Consider the following 15,517-nt stretch of genomic DNA (forward strand, 5'->3'; position numbering starts at 1 on the left):
TTAAAAAAAAAAAAAAAGAAAAAAAAAGTTAATCAAAATGTGAAAACAATTTTACAAAAATAATCCTACTAATATTATAAATGTGAAAGTTTGTATGTTTGTGTGTTTGTTCCTCAATCACGCAAAAACGGCTGAACGGATTTGAATGAAATTTGGCACACAGATAGTTTGTAACCTCGATTAACATATAGGCTACTTTTTATCCTGATAAATGACATGGCTTCATGACTGTTATGAATTTTGGTTCACATACTATATTATACTGCTCCTGCAGCAGCCTTATCTCAGCCAGGACTGTTATCGCTCTGTGTAAACACACGCTAACCCTCAGTGTGGAGAAACCTTTGCATATTATCTGATCTGCTCCAGTGCTGACAAACATGGCCAAACACCTTTAATCCAAATTGGCAGTTTTCCAATTTTTAACATGCCTGGAAAAAGAGAATCTACGGTAATTTGTCGCAAACAATGACAGCTATGAAGGAGCCAGAAGTCAGAGTTCTTCTCAAGCGCAGCTGAGGCGGATCATCGACGTCAACAAGATGCTCATTATATGACGAAGTGCTGAGATGCCGGACCAATCCCAGGCACAGTGAAAGAACCAAGTTCAATGGCAGGCCAGCTTAAGAGCTGCCGAAACGCCGAAGCATGCGGATCATCAATGAGAACAACATGCTCATTATATGGCTTCCCAGTGAGCTGCTGAGATGCCAGAACAATGATGGGCACAGTGCCAGGAACGAGTTCAACAGCAGGCCAGCTTGACAGCTGCCGAAACAACGGAGAAAGCCGATCATCAACACCAACAACACACTCATTATATGATGTTCCAGCAAGGTGCTGAGATGCCGGGAACAATCCCAGGAACAGTGTGACAAACAAGTTCAGTGGCAGGCCAGCTTGAAAGCTGCCGAAACGCCAGAGCATGTGGATCATCAACGCCAAGAACACGCGCATTAATATGGTGTCCCAGCGAGCTGCTGAGATGCCGGAACAATCACAGGCACGGTTTGAGGAACAAGTTAAGCAGCAGGACAGCTTAACAGCTGCCGAAATGCAGGAGCAGGCAAACCATCGACGGCGGCAATTTGCTAAATATAGGCAGATCATCGACGCCAACAACCCGCAGACGAAGTCACGGGCAGAGGCTAGTTAAAAAATAATGCTAAATATGATAAAGTTGGCAGTGGTACATTTCATTTAATGGGATATATCGCCAGCACTGGGTCGATGGCAGCATGTCTGTTTCCTTTGGGCTCTACTACAGCCAGCCCCCCACTCCTCTACTACCAACATGCTGCTGTCTCCGGCCTGCCCTCTCTCAGACACTGACCGTCTGCGTCACCTGAAGCTGCCTACCGAAAATGGAGGACACATGGGACACTATTCCTCACTGAGGAATAATAAGATTGTGTCCAGTCAGTGCATTAGTCGTCTGCTAGGGCTTAAACATATTTGGTGACTTTGGCACCACTTATGCGTCATACAAAGATGTATCCATAGACTAAGAGTGTGAACAGTAACAAGAAAAGCATAAAGATTTGGGGCCCATATAACACATCCTCTTAAATCTGTATAGAAAATACTGAAATATTAGATTTCAAGCATCACTTACCTGTGCAGCTCTGACATCTCCTTCTCTTGTTGGGTAAGTTTAAACTTGAGAGAGGAAATTTCTTGCTGACAGCGACGATACTTCTCAGAATCTATACTTCTGGCGGATAGCTGAGATGCTTTTAATTTCTCAATTTCTGATTTCAGTTCTAAATGACAAAAAGTGAATATTAATATATGAAAAAAAATAGCAAAAAAATAAAAATAAAAATAGGAAAATTAACAAAAAAGACATAGAAACAATTGATATTTTATGGATTTTGTCAAGAGAAAGAATTATGAAAGCAAATTTAAAGGGTGGTGTCATTAAGAACAAAACCCATATCCACAGGAGAGCGGATAAGTGCACCATCATTGGTCCTCCAGTGATCAGGAGTATGGAGGATAGAAAGTCCCCCATGGGCCTCCCTGTGAATGCAGCGCCTGTGCATTATGTAACTGGTCCTCCATACACTTCTATGGGGCCGGGACAGTTATCTCCAGCAGCACCCGCAGCCTCGGACCCCTGCAGATCTAAGATTCATGGCTTAAACTGACCTCTTTAAGAGCATAATACAATATAGCAAGGCACTGCATAGCACGTGTTTACATGTTCTAGTTTTCACATGCAGGTTTTGGAGCCAAAAACCAGGAATGGATTGTAAAACGAGGAGATGTAACGCCTGTCTTCTGTACTTTCACCCCTTTTATAATCCACATCTGGTTTTGGCTTCAAAAACTAAAAGCAAAGACCTGAACATGTAAATGCACACTTCAAGAGGTTTCCCAGAAAATTATTATTATTTTTAAATTGAATAATTAAAAAGGACCTTTCACCACATCCACTAACTCCAGTTCTTAGTATCTGTTAATAGGTGCCCCTTCACTGATTCCAGGGCTGTAGGTATTTTCCTCTAGCCCCCCTCTATTCCTGAGCAATAAGTACTGTTAGTTTTATTGCTTCATATGTCACTTAGGTGGGCAGTGTCTGACGGGAGGTGTGACTCGGAGCTCCAATCAGAGGCCGCCAGTGTCAGAGGTCAGAATCACATCAAAAAATCAGCTAGAGGCAAAAATCTGCTACTAACTCTAAAGTTATGTTCACACAGAGTTTTTTGGCAGCGGATTTTGACGTGGAATCCGCCTCAAAATCCGCTGCCAAAAACGGCTCCCATTGACTTCAATGGGAGCCACTCGCTTCTTTTTTCCGCTAGCTATGTGTGGAGCTGTGAAGAACGGACATTAGTGATGACGTGGATGTGCTCGGAACACAGGAGTAATAATATGATAGACTCCATTTAAAGGTCACTACTGTGCTTAGCCACAAAGAGAATAAGCCTCCATTTTGATTGGAAATAGAACCACTGTGTGAGGATAAGGGACTCCCAGCTATGTATTTTAAAATTATGTATTTGGCCTTGGCGAGTTATCACCTTTGCAGACCCCTCACACAGTGTGACATTTGTGTCCGTTAAAACTGGTTTAGCCTCAGGAAAGTGTGATGACTGCGCTTTAATCAAAGCCCTTTGTGGTTCCACCAGGGCACACTTGTGGGGCACAAGTGGAAAGTAAGAAAGAAGGGTAATCACCAGGTGTGCCGAAGCAGCTTTGGTAAGGCGCTATCTTTCACACACTCTTATTCAAGTAAATGTGCCAAAAGCTGAGTTTATTAACTGCTGCACTGTCTCAAGGACACCCCGCAGTCAACTCCTCCAATTAGTCAAGAAAACACCGCAAGGGGAACTACAACCACCAACATTACTATCAGTGCATGCCCTCGGGAATGGTATTGCTGCCACCAAGAACACCATAGCTGAAACAGTAAAGGCCAGTAGCTTTTTTGGGCTTGCCTCCCATCAATCCACATTACATCCCTATGGGGTATTGCATATGCCAAGAGAAATAAGGGATCACACTTACCTCGGATGAGCTTTGCATTCATGTCTTCATTCACCTTGGCCACATTTATGATGAGCCGGGCCTGTTTTGCATATCTCAGTGTGCTGAGAGTCTCCTCAACATTACTGATGGCAGGGCTGACAGTAGCTATCATTGCCGTTTTTGAATTACCTCCTAGACTCTCTTTCAACAACCTATGCGGAATCAGGAAAATAAGTATTGGAATAATCCATCATAATGATAAACCCACAATTTCATTTGCATTTAAATAGTTAATTTTCTGCCTTTTTGTAGACCAGGGAGGGCAATTTTGTATTAGGTGCAATAAAGCTGGACAATACACTTAAATAAGGTTACATCCCTGCAGCACCAAGACTCCTAGAGAGCTCACAGCAAAACTTTCCTTGGGATATCGCCAAACCGTACACCTTGAACGTTTAAGTTCATATTGTTTAAAGGCACATTGCAGTGATTTTTTTTTAAATTCATTATATTTTAAGACCCTCCCTTTAAAGAGGACCTTTCGTTACCTCCATCAAATCCACTTTTTAGGATCTGTTAATAGTTGCAACTTCACTGATTCTTTCACAGTTGGAATATTTTCTCTAGCCTAAACCATTCCTGAGCAATCAAAGCTGTTAGTTTTGGTGCCTGATATGCTATTTAGGCTCTGTACTGTCAGAAGGGTGGTGTCAAGCAGTAGCAGGCAAGAGATGTGACTGCAAAGGGTGTGACTCTTAGTTCTGATACTGGAGGCCTCTGATTAATGCCCCCAGCCTGACACCACCCTTCTGACATTACAGAGCTTAAATGGCACATAGGGCACCAAAACTAACTGTGCTTGAGGTTTGGGAACGGTGACGCTTCGATAGACAATTCCAACTGTGCTGGAATCAGTGGAGCGGCGCCTATTAACAGATGAAAAGGTCCTCTTTTAAAAGGATTTTATGGGACTTTCTAATTGATTTCCTATCTTTAGGATAGATAATCAATTGAAGGTCCACGGAAGTATGACACCTGAGATCTCCCACTTTACATGACATCATGAAATCCCAAAAACAAAACAAAAAAAAAAAAAAAACACAGGTCACAGAGAACCATATGAAGCAAAAGCTGATACATGAAAGAAAGTCCAGGAAAAGAGACTTGCATAACTCCAAAATAGCGATATCTTTGCATGATTAAGATTTACTTTTTATTTTTATATGCTAGTGCTAGTACTTTTATCGTTATCATGTGACATCAGGTTCATCAGTCACATGGTTTTATTGCAGCCCAATCAAGTAAGTGCACTGAGCTGCAATTCCAAAAACAACCACTGTACAAATATACAGCACTGTTCTTGGTAAGTGCTTAAGAGACTGCAATGATCACCCTCTTAACACTTCTTATTTAGAGATGAGCGAGTACTGTTCGGATCAGCCGATCCGAACAGCACGCTCGCATAGAAATGAATGGACGTAACCGGCACGCGGGGGGTTAAGCGGCCGGCCGCCGTCAAAGCGGAAGTACCAGATGTATCCATTCATTTCTATGGAGCGTGCTGTTCGGATCAGCTGATCTGAACAGTACTCGCTCATCTCTATTTCTTATTAGCTGGGGACCCGGGTGTTGGACCTCTGACAATCTTTTATCCTAAGGATACGGTTAACAATTATTTAGCCTGGAAAACCCCTTTAATAATTATTCTCACAGTGTTTTCCCTTATCCAGTTTTCACCTTTTTCAATGACTCACATGATCACATTGTGACCTCTTCTTTCTAGCATGGGTTTCTATGAAACAGGAGATCTCTATCTGCTCCCATCAAGTCCCACCCCATGTTTTTATATAAAAATGCCACCCTGTCCCTCCTCTGCCTCTCACATAATCTGCTCCCTACACTACCCTATATCGTGTGTGACAGAACAAATTAAATATTACCCATTAGACAAACCGTGGCCTGGCAATTCTGACATGACCAGCTGACCATCTAATGTTTATATCTATGTATTCAGGCGTTTGATGTCATCATACCTAGAAGAATCTCATATTTCTATAGGAATCTGAACCTTGTATGTAATCTCCATCTATGACACCATAGATGGTTAAGTGCCCTATTCTACACATCCTGAAATCCAAACCAGCAGTCCATACTATGCAAAGACACAAAGCCTTTGGTGTTTCTTTGATGCAAATTCAGAGTTAAGAAGTAGAATGCAGAATTCTGAATACAGAAAGGGCCGGAGCATAAAATATAGCATAAGGCCCGGCATGACAGGGATTTCTATAGTCATGTACAGAAGGGGTTAACTTATCAGGGGTTAATAGCTTATGGCGGGATCTGGAGTCTGTTTGGGGTTAGTCCGGGGCCAAGGGGTGGGTTGTTTACATTATGGGGTCTATTTAATAATCCCCCTCTCTGCCCGCTCTGTTATTCCTCACCTGGAACTTTCCTGGAACTTTACAGCCATGTCCGACGAGCAGCTGCTTCAGGACTCCATGCGGCGCCTGGCCGCCATCCACGGTACGGATTGGCTCCGCCGCACTCTCCTAGCGGCCTTGCCTGACCCTGCCTCCCCTCCTGCTGATGCATCTCCCCCGCCAGTCTCTTCAAGGCCCACCAGGCCTTCTCGTCCTCCGCAGCGGCTCAGCCCCTCTGCCTCTCCCCAGCGTCGGCGCCGTGCCCGGAGCCCCTCACGGGACCCGCCGCCTCCTGCAGCTGCCTCTGATGCGCTCCCTTCCACAAGGGAGGTGGCTCGGAGGCGGCGGAATCCAGCCGCACGGCGCCATAGCTCCACTACTCCCACGGCTGCTTCAGGCCTAGATGTTACTGCTCCGCCCACTTCCGGCGTGGTGACGTCGGCAGCTGCATCAGCCTCTACTGCAGCAGCCCGGACCTCCGGATCAGTTGCTCCGCCTACTAGACGCCGCCGCATCATCTCCAGGGATACGGAGGCGGAGCCTCAGGATCCCGGGGCCCGCCTACCTCCCAGCTCCTCTGCCTCCACCCAACCCTCTGCAGGCCCCAGCAGACGCCGTGCTATTGCCATGGATACGGAGGCGGAGCCTCGGGACCTTGAGGCCCGCCTACCTGCCTCTTCTACCTCCACCCAGCTCTCTGCAGCCACGGGCACCAGGGCTCCTAGAAAATCATCCAGGAGATCGCATACTGCGGCACGCCCACTGGGGGCGGAGCCTCGTCCACCTTTGTCCCCGGTATTGGAGTTTTGCCAAGATGGAGCCCAGCTTACTACCTTAAGGGAGTCCAGATTTCTACCTCACCAGCACCGCCAACCGCGGTCCACTACGGCCGTGCTCCAGGATCAGATTCCTTGCAGACCTATCCGCAACGGCCGAGGGCACCCTCCATCCCCCTCTGATGTTGAAGATGATGAAGACGCCGGGGATTTGGACTGTGCTGCAGAAGACGTCGGGACAACGGCTGCCTCAGCGCTCCATCGGAGCCAGCTTGGTGAGTCACAACACTCTCTTACCCTTTTACGGTCAGGGTCTCTCCCCCCCTGAACCATCCTTGCCCATCAGCTAATGTTTCCCCCTCCCCTGACCCTTTAGCTACTCTGTTTGCTAGTGTGCGTCAGTTTATTGATAGTTATGTGCCGTCAATTAGTGTCCCTTCTCCTGCTGCTGCTTGGGTTGCTCCGGGTTCGGCTCCTTCTCCTGCGACGGCTCCCGAGGTCTCGGCGGCTGCACTTGCGGCCACGGCACCTGATGCGGGGGGGACTTCTCAGGGTGAGGTGCCGGTTGACCCGGTTCGCCTCGGCGATGCGGCAAAGGGTGAAATCTATCTCTGTTTTGATGGCCCCTTGGGGGCTCATGTAAAACAGGAGGTACGAGAGAAAATATGGAAAGACGAATACGTCGAGATATTTTCTCTTTTGCCTCTGGAAAAATTCAACTTAGACAGAGTCAAGCTCACTGAGTCAAAAAAAGAGGAGGAGGAAAGACGTCGGTATCGCTTGATTCCGCGCACTTTCGCAAATTGGCTCCAAGCGTTTCATATACTAGCTAGCATCATTGGTGAGAAGGCCCCCCAGCACTGTTCTGCGTTATTTTGCTACGAGGAATCTATAGGTGAGGCCTACCGGGTTTATGGCGGGACCGCCTGGATTCGCTACGACGAGCAGTTTCGTCAGAGGAAGGCGGTCCGGCCGTCAATCCGGTGGGATCACAAGGACATTAATTTGTGGATGAGCCTCATGGTGGCGGCTAGATTGCCTTCTCAGCCGTTTCGGTCCAGCACAGGGGGGTCTTATTCGGGACAGACGTCCTCAACAGTGCAGCGTCCCGGTTGTTGCTGGCAGTTTAATGAAGGGCAGTGCCGCTTCGGTAGCACTTGCCGCTTCAAACACGAATGCTGCCATTGTGGAGGATCTCACGCAGGGTCCCAGTGTTTTAGGAAGCATAGGACCAAACAAGCAGACTCTGCTGCAAAAAGGGATGACACCAGTTCAGCTAGATCCGATGCTTCCTTTTCTAAATAGATATTCTGATAGAGATGCAGCTCAGTTTCTGTTGGCAGGTTTTAGGGACGGTTTTATTATACCTTCTGTTGTTCCAGTTTCTGTCCCATGTCTGAGGAATTTGAAGTCCGCACGCTTACGGCCTGATGTAGTGTCAGAAAAGTTGGAAAAAGAGTTGTCACTAGGTCGCATTTCAGGGCCTTTTGTTGATCCTCCCTTGCACAATCTTCATATCTCTCCTTTAGGTGTTGTCCCAAAGAAGGAGGCGAATAAATTTCGCCTAATTCACCATCTGTCATTCCCTAAGGGACTGTCAGTAAACGACGGTATTGACGAGGAGTTGTGCTCTGTGTCATACGTGTCGTTCGACAGGGCGGTGGATTGGGTGAGACGATGCGGTTCAGGGGCCCTTATGGCCAAAGCGGACGTAGAGTCGGCATTTCGCCTCCTTCCAATTCACCCTGACAGTTTGTATTTGTTGGGTTTTCGGTGGGAAGGCTCTTATTTTGTCGATAGGTGCCTCCCGATGGGTTGTGCGATATCATGTTCTTACTTTGAGCGTTTTGCCACATTTGTTGAGTGGGTAGTTAAGGAAGAGTCTAATTTGCACTCCATCTTGCATTACTTAGACGACTTCTTGTGTATTGGTCCAGCAGGTTCTGCAGTGTGCTCGGTTCTTCTGGCTACCTTGCAGCAGGTTGCCCACCGTTTTGGCATCCCTCTCTCGCCTGATAAGACGGAGGGACCGACCACCAGGCTACAGTTTTTAGGAATTGAGATTGATTCCATTGCTATGGAATGCAGATTGCCTTTGGAGAAGGTTGTGGATTTGCGGAAGGTTGTGGATCAGTTGATCACATATCGTAAGGTTAGGTTGCGCCAGTTGCAGTCTGTACTTGGTAAGCTAAATTTTGCATGCAGAATCATCCCAATGGGGAGGATATTTTGCAGACGATTGGCTCAAGCTACGGCGGGGATTTCTAGCCCTGCACACTTTGTGAGGATCACAGCGGAGCACAGGTCTGATTTGCGTGTGTGGTCATCTTTTCTTTCTGCTTACAACGGCAGGTCCGTTTGGCAAGAGACTTGGTGTGATAATGTTGACATCTCTTTGCACACTGATGCCTATGGCAGTTTTGGCTTTAGTGCCTACTTTCAGGGACGGTGGTTTGCTGGCGAGTGGCCCCTTTCTTGGAGGCAGGCTAATTTTACCCGTAATCTCACCTTACTCGAGCTCTTTCCAATTGTTGCAGCCCTTGAAGTTTGGGGTCCTTTTTTCAGGAACAGGCGAGTTAGGTTTTTATGTGATAATATGTCAGTTGTTGATTTTTTACGCAGCTTGTCTTCTTCTTCTCCTCCTGTCATTCGTCTTGTACGTCATTTGGTGCTTACTTGTTTGTCTTTTAATATTTGGCTGTCCGCACGCCATGTCCCAGGGGTGACTAATTCTATTGCGGATGCTCTTTCTCGCTTTCAGTGGGATCGATTTCGGGCCTTGGCGCCGGGGGCAGCACTTCACGGAACTCCTTGTCCTGCTCACCTCTGGGATCTGGCGTTCGGACAGCTCTGACCTTGGTTGGGCGCTCCCTTTGTGCATCTACATGGAAGGTGTATGTCCGGTTCTGGCGGGAATGGTCATGTCATTGTAGTACGGTAGGGCATGATTGCTACGCAGGTGCTCCTATTTCCTTGCTTCTCTCGTGGCTGGGTTCTTGCTTTTCTCAGGGTAGGTCGAAGTCTGTTGCCCGCAGGAGCCTGTCGGCCCTCTCTTTTTGGCTGAAATTTTATGGGTTACCTGATACCACCAAACATTTTTTGGTCCGTCAGGCCCTTTCGGGTTTCAGCCGCTCTCCCCCGCCTCCTGATCTTAGGCGCCCGGTGTCATTTAGCTTGTTAGAGGAAATGTTTTCAAGGCTGCCGTTGGTCTGCAGTAATGCTTTCGAATCTCAGTTGTTTGGGGTTGCGTTCTCCCTTGCGTTTTTTGGGGCATTCCGTATTAGCGAGTTAGTCAGTTCTTCCTGTAGTGCCCATGATGGTTTGTTGAAGTCCCATGTTGCCATTGACGGGAGGGTTGTCTCTTGCCGGGTGCTGCGTAGTAAGACGGATCAGGGGGGTAGAGGTTTTTTGATTCGCCTCTTCCCTGTACCAGGTGCACATTCTTGTCCAGTTATTGCTGTTACCAGGTTTTTAAATCTACGGCCTGCTGTCGGCGGGGCCTTTTTGATACATGAGTCAGGTAAAGCTCTTTCTCGCTTCCAATTCATTGCGGTTTTTCGTAAAGTCTTGTATAATTTGGGCATCTCGTCCTGTCACTACAATTCACATTCATTTCGCATCGGGGCCGCAACCGAGGCTGTAAGATGCGGATTGCCGGAGTCCACGGTCATGCGCATCGGTCGGTGGGCTTCAAACCGTTATCGCACATATGTTCGTCCGAATCTGCTGTAGGACCACTCCTGATGTCCCTGTTTTTCTTCTATTAGTGCTGCTTTAATATTGTTAATTTATGGTTTTTCCATTTGGCTCTGTCAGTGTTTTGTACCTTGTACGTTTTCTTTCAGATGCTGCCCCGTGCCTTGTTTGGATAGTTGGGCACTCGTATGTGCACTGGGGAGCCATCAGAGCTGATGTTAGGCCTAATGGTAGGCAATTGGGTTTGTCCCGTTCTCAAGCCTTGGTAAGATGGATTGATAGGAGGGGGATGCTGTGGAGTGCGCTGTTACCGGTGTTACATTTTCATTCCCAGATGGATAGGCCTCCGAACATCCTGGTCATTCACGCGGGAGGTAATGACCTTGGTGTCCGTACATCCCGTGAGCTCGCAAGGGATATCAAGTACGACCTTCTTCGTATTTGGTCTATGTACCCGGGCATCGTGTTAGTATGGTCTGAAATGGTTGCCAGGCTGTCCTGGCGACATGCCCGTTCAGTTGCTAAGTTAAATAAAGCCAGACGTAAAGTTAATACCACGGTTTCTGCCTTTGTCGCTCGTAATGGGGGTATAGTCGTCCGTCATCGGGATTTGGAGGTGCCACACAGCGGTCATATGAGCCGGGATGGGGTTCACCTCAATGATGTAGGGTATGACATTAGCGTTGCAGGAGGGTGTTGAAAAAGCAGTTCGTGTGTGGGCGGACTATCATGCGTAAGGAATCACGCATGATAGTGCTGGCGGTGGAAGGTCTGGCAGGGCACGCTGTAAGCCGAAGTTCCAGCGAAATACAGGGGACCCATGGTGAAGGGTACCTCCGGGAGTGTTTTGTGTATCACCATAATAAAGTTATGAACATGTAAAGGGAGTTAAGGCAGTACCAGGATTTTTGTCCTCTCCCGTGTCGGCGCGTTGCGGCTGGGAGATTTGCGTTTGGGCTGCCTATCACTATGCTGGCCCTGCTCGACCTTCCAATAATAAAATGTTGTTGTTATTATGTTTTTCAATAAATTGGCTGTTGTGGCCCTCTTATCCCATCGTATATTGGTGTGTGCCTACTTTATTTCCATGGGGGTGGGTGAGGGTGGTGGTTATACATGTTAGTCAATTTTGTTACATCAATGACATGGGAATATCCCAGTCAAGCTCTTAAGGAGTACAGACTATAAAGAATTCTAGCTCGTGATGTAGGATAAAGTAATGTAGTATATTGACCCTGATATCCTGTTTATCAATAATCATTTTCAGGATTTTACTTACCAGGTGAGGACCGATTCTCTGTACGGAATGAAGACCTTCTTCTTCAGCTGTGAGTTTTCCGATAAAGCAGAGATCACTTTTCCGAGGGTCAACAAGGATTTGTTGATGCTGACTCCTTCCTGTGGGCATTAAAGCGATTAGCTAAGCTATGTACTATAATATACGTTAATATATTTGTATATTACTGAACGCTTATGGGACTCAAACCTTGAGGCGCTCTCCACTGGTTTTTGCTGAAGTACATCTTTCACTGCCTGCCAGATCTACAAGGTTGATCCTGCTGGTGACCCGGTGATCATGTTCATCCCCATCCACAATCTCTGTCTGTAAGCAAATAGATTGGGAGATCGCAAATGCACTTTAACCAACACTGCATAATAACAGTATCCCTACATACTGTACAGTACAGGTAGCCACAGCAAGCACTACGTAGTAAAACATACAGAGAAAATAAGGAATACTCCAATACTACTGCTGTGTATACTGTACGGTAGACAAATCATACATACAGCCAAAGTGGTTAATGAAATCTAGTTAAACCTGTTGTGAATTAGAGTTTATTGGGACCTCATACCCAGGACAGTTTTGTGCTTCAGCCCAAAAATAAATCCTTTAAATTTTCTTACATTGAGATCAATATTCCATTCCCGTTTAAAAATCTATTGATTGAAATTGGAAAAGAACAAAATAAAATGAACCCCTATAGTCTCTGCTGGGTTTCTACCAAAGCATTTGTGTCGTGTACAATAAGACTGACAGGCACCATGGACAAGTTGCCTACTAGTTTACTTTGGCATCTTCGTTGCTTGCCAAGTACAGCTCTTTACATTGCACAGTAGTTATTCTTGGTTTTGCTTTTCAGCTCCATTTATCTGAATGGGACAGAGCTGCACAATAGCCATGAAGCCAATAGACATAATGTCACTGGCCTGAGAATAAGACCCAAGTACCATAAGCTCTTCTGACAGCTGATCGGTGAGGGTGCCGGGCTTTACCAATCTAATAATGATGGCATATCCTAAGGATAGGTCATCCATATTATAGTCCCAGAAAACCCATTTAACCGGTTAAGGACCGCTGGCCGTAAATTTACGGCCAGCAGTCCTGGTCTCTAAGACCAGCCGATAGTAAATTTACGGCCGGTCTTCAGAGACTCACTAGGCAGGGGGTGGGGCGGGGGGAGGGCAGGGGTTAGGTGTTACTAACACCTAACCACCCCCTCAACAACGTTCAGTCGGACTCAGTTCCGACTGAACGTTTTAACCCTTTCGATCGTGCCGTGAAACATCACGGCGCGATCGAAAGGGATCCGCCGAAGATTGAAGCTGATCGGCACCCCCCGCGGCGAGATCGGGGGGTGCCGATGTCAGTAGAAGGTAGTCTGGGGTCTGGCCAGTGACCCCAGACTACCGGAGCCCCACATACCTGGTTGATCCTGCCGACCGATGGAGGAAGTGAGCGATGCAGCTCACTTCCTCTGCAGCTTGCAGGACACGAGCAGGCTCGTGTCCTGCTCGTGTCCTGTCTGCTATTGTGCAGATTCAGTTGATGCTTTCATCAAAGCATCAACTGATTGAAGTGTCCTAAATGGACACATGAAAAAGTTTAAAAAAAAAAAAAAAGTTAAAAAAAAATAAAGTGTATGAAAAAAGTAATAAAGTTATAAAGCCCAAAAATCCCTTTTTCTCTATACAAAATGAATTATATAAAAAAAGTACTAAAAATTAATAAAAACAATGCAAATTTGGTATCGCCGCGTCCGTAACAACCTGTACAATAAAACTGAAATTATATTTAATGTATATGGTGTACAGCTGAAAAAAAAACCGGAAAAAACCCGCCAGAAGTAATGATTTTTCACCATATCACCTTACAAAATATGCTATAAAAAGTGATCAAAAAATCATATGCACCCCACAACAGTACCAATAAAAAGCGCAGGTTGTCCCGCAAAAAATAAGCCCTCAACCAACACTGTCAACCGAAAAATAAAAATGTTACGCCTCTCAGAAGATGGCGATGCAAAAATCACTGATTTATGTCCCCAAATGTGTTTTTGTTCTGCAGAATTAGTATCGCATAAAAAAATACTATAAATGAGGTATCGCCGTAACCGTACCGACCCGCAGAATAAAGGCTACATGTTACTTATACTGTACGCTGCATGGCGCAAAATTTAAAGGGTACAACTCAATGCCAGGATTGATTTTTTATTTTTTTTTTTAAATCCAGCAAGAAAGAGTTAATAAAATGTATTCAGTATGTTGTAGGCACCCAAAAATGGTGTCATTACAAAATACATCACATCCCGCAAACAACAAGCCCTTATATGGCCACGTCACCAAAAGAATAAAGAAAATATAGCATCTAGTAATGTGAAGACAAAAAAAACCAAAATCGCCAAATTATTAGAATACAACTGGCGGCGTCAGGAAGGGAATGTATAAGCAGTGTGAGCGAATATCAGTGGACACCCCAGATTTACAGCTTATGAGGGAACAGACACCAGAAGTGACCCCCAAAGTGACCCCCAGAGTGACTCCCCCAATCATAGGAGCTACTGGGACATAGTAGGGAATTTGGTGTCTGCAATGTTCTCCGCACCGCTTATATATTCCCTCTTCGCCATCCGCCGTGCAGTCACGTCCGGATACTAATACTCACTACACCCCCTGATAAATTCTTTGAGGGGTGCAGTTTTCAAAATGGGGTCACTCCTTTGGGGAATCCACTTTTCTGGTACCTTACAGGCTCTACAAACATGACATGGCGTCCAGATACCAAACATCTGAATCTGTACTCCAAAAGCCTCATCGCGCTCCTTCCCTTCTGCGCCCTGCTGTGCGCCCAAACTGCAGTTTATGCCACATGTATGACATATGTATGACACTGGTGTACCCGGGATAACGGACGTAATGTCATATGTGGGTATAAACTGATATTGGGGCACAGCCAGACACAGAAGGGAAGAAGGGTTATTGGGTTTTTGGAGCGCAGACGGTTTGGTTTTTGGATGCCATGACACTTTTGCACAGCTGAAACGCCAGTAAAGTGGAATCCCCTGATATGAGACCCTATTTTGGAAACTACACCCCTGAAGGATTTATCCAGGGGTACAGAGAGCATTTTTAGCCCCCAAGTTTTGCTATAACTTATTATCCATAAATGAATACGAAGCTGATTGTGAGAGGTGAAAATGACCATTTTTCCAGGAATACATCATTTCTGTGCGTAATATATTGTGCCTGACTTGTATCAGAGATGAACGCTCTGAAAGCTGTTGTGCCCGGGATACCCGCTTACCAGTTTTTGGAGTGTCTCTGATGACATAAGTTGGGCACAACATATCGGGCACTGAAATGGCGAATCTCTGGAAATTTTTCATTTTTAACTTCTCATTATCAGTTGCGATTTCATTTCTGGTAACTAAATAAATGCAACACTCAAGGGTTAAAAATTCTCGCTACGCCACTTGATAAATCCCATCAGTGGGCTAGTGTCCAAAATAGGGTGACATGTCTGCGGATTCCACTTTATTGACAATTCAGGGGCTTTGCAAAAGTGACGTCCAAAAACCAAACTGTGCTCCAGAAACCAAAATAGCGCTCCTTCCCTTCTGCGCCCTGCTGTGTGCCCAAACTACAGTTTATGCCACATGTATGACACTGGTGTACCCGGGATAACGGACGTAATGTCATATGTGGGTATAAACTGATATTAGGGCACATGTATGACACTGGTGTACCCGGGATAACGTACGTAATGTCATAAGTGGTTATAAACTGATATTAGGGCACAGACGGACACAGAAGGGTTATTGGGTTTATGGAGCACAGATGGTTTGGTTTTTGGATGCCATGACACTTTTGCAG

The 15,517-nt window shown here is 46.0% G+C and overlaps 1 protein-coding gene across 1 annotated transcript in view; it reads right to left on the reverse strand.

The window, feature by feature from the left end:
- KIF14 (kinesin family member 14) overlaps positions 1–15,517 on the reverse strand; it is a 58,734-nt gene that overhangs the window by 32,018 nt on the left and 11,199 nt on the right. The window contains exons 8-11 of the mRNA XM_075286420.1: positions 11,853–11,969; positions 11,646–11,764; positions 3,514–3,686; positions 1,616–1,763 (exon numbers count right to left, since the gene is read on the reverse strand). Of these exons, the coding sequence (XP_075142521.1) occupies positions 1,616–1,763; positions 3,514–3,686; positions 11,646–11,764; positions 11,853–11,969 (557 nt within the window). The remainder of the gene's footprint in view (positions 1–1,615; positions 1,764–3,513; positions 3,687–11,645; positions 11,765–11,852; positions 11,970–15,517) is intronic.

Source organism: Leptodactylus fuscus, chromosome 9 (genome assembly GCF_031893055.1).
Source record: "Leptodactylus fuscus isolate aLepFus1 chromosome 9, aLepFus1.hap2, whole genome shotgun sequence".
NCBI classification, from domain to species: Eukaryota; Metazoa; Chordata; class Amphibia; order Anura; family Leptodactylidae; genus Leptodactylus; species Leptodactylus fuscus.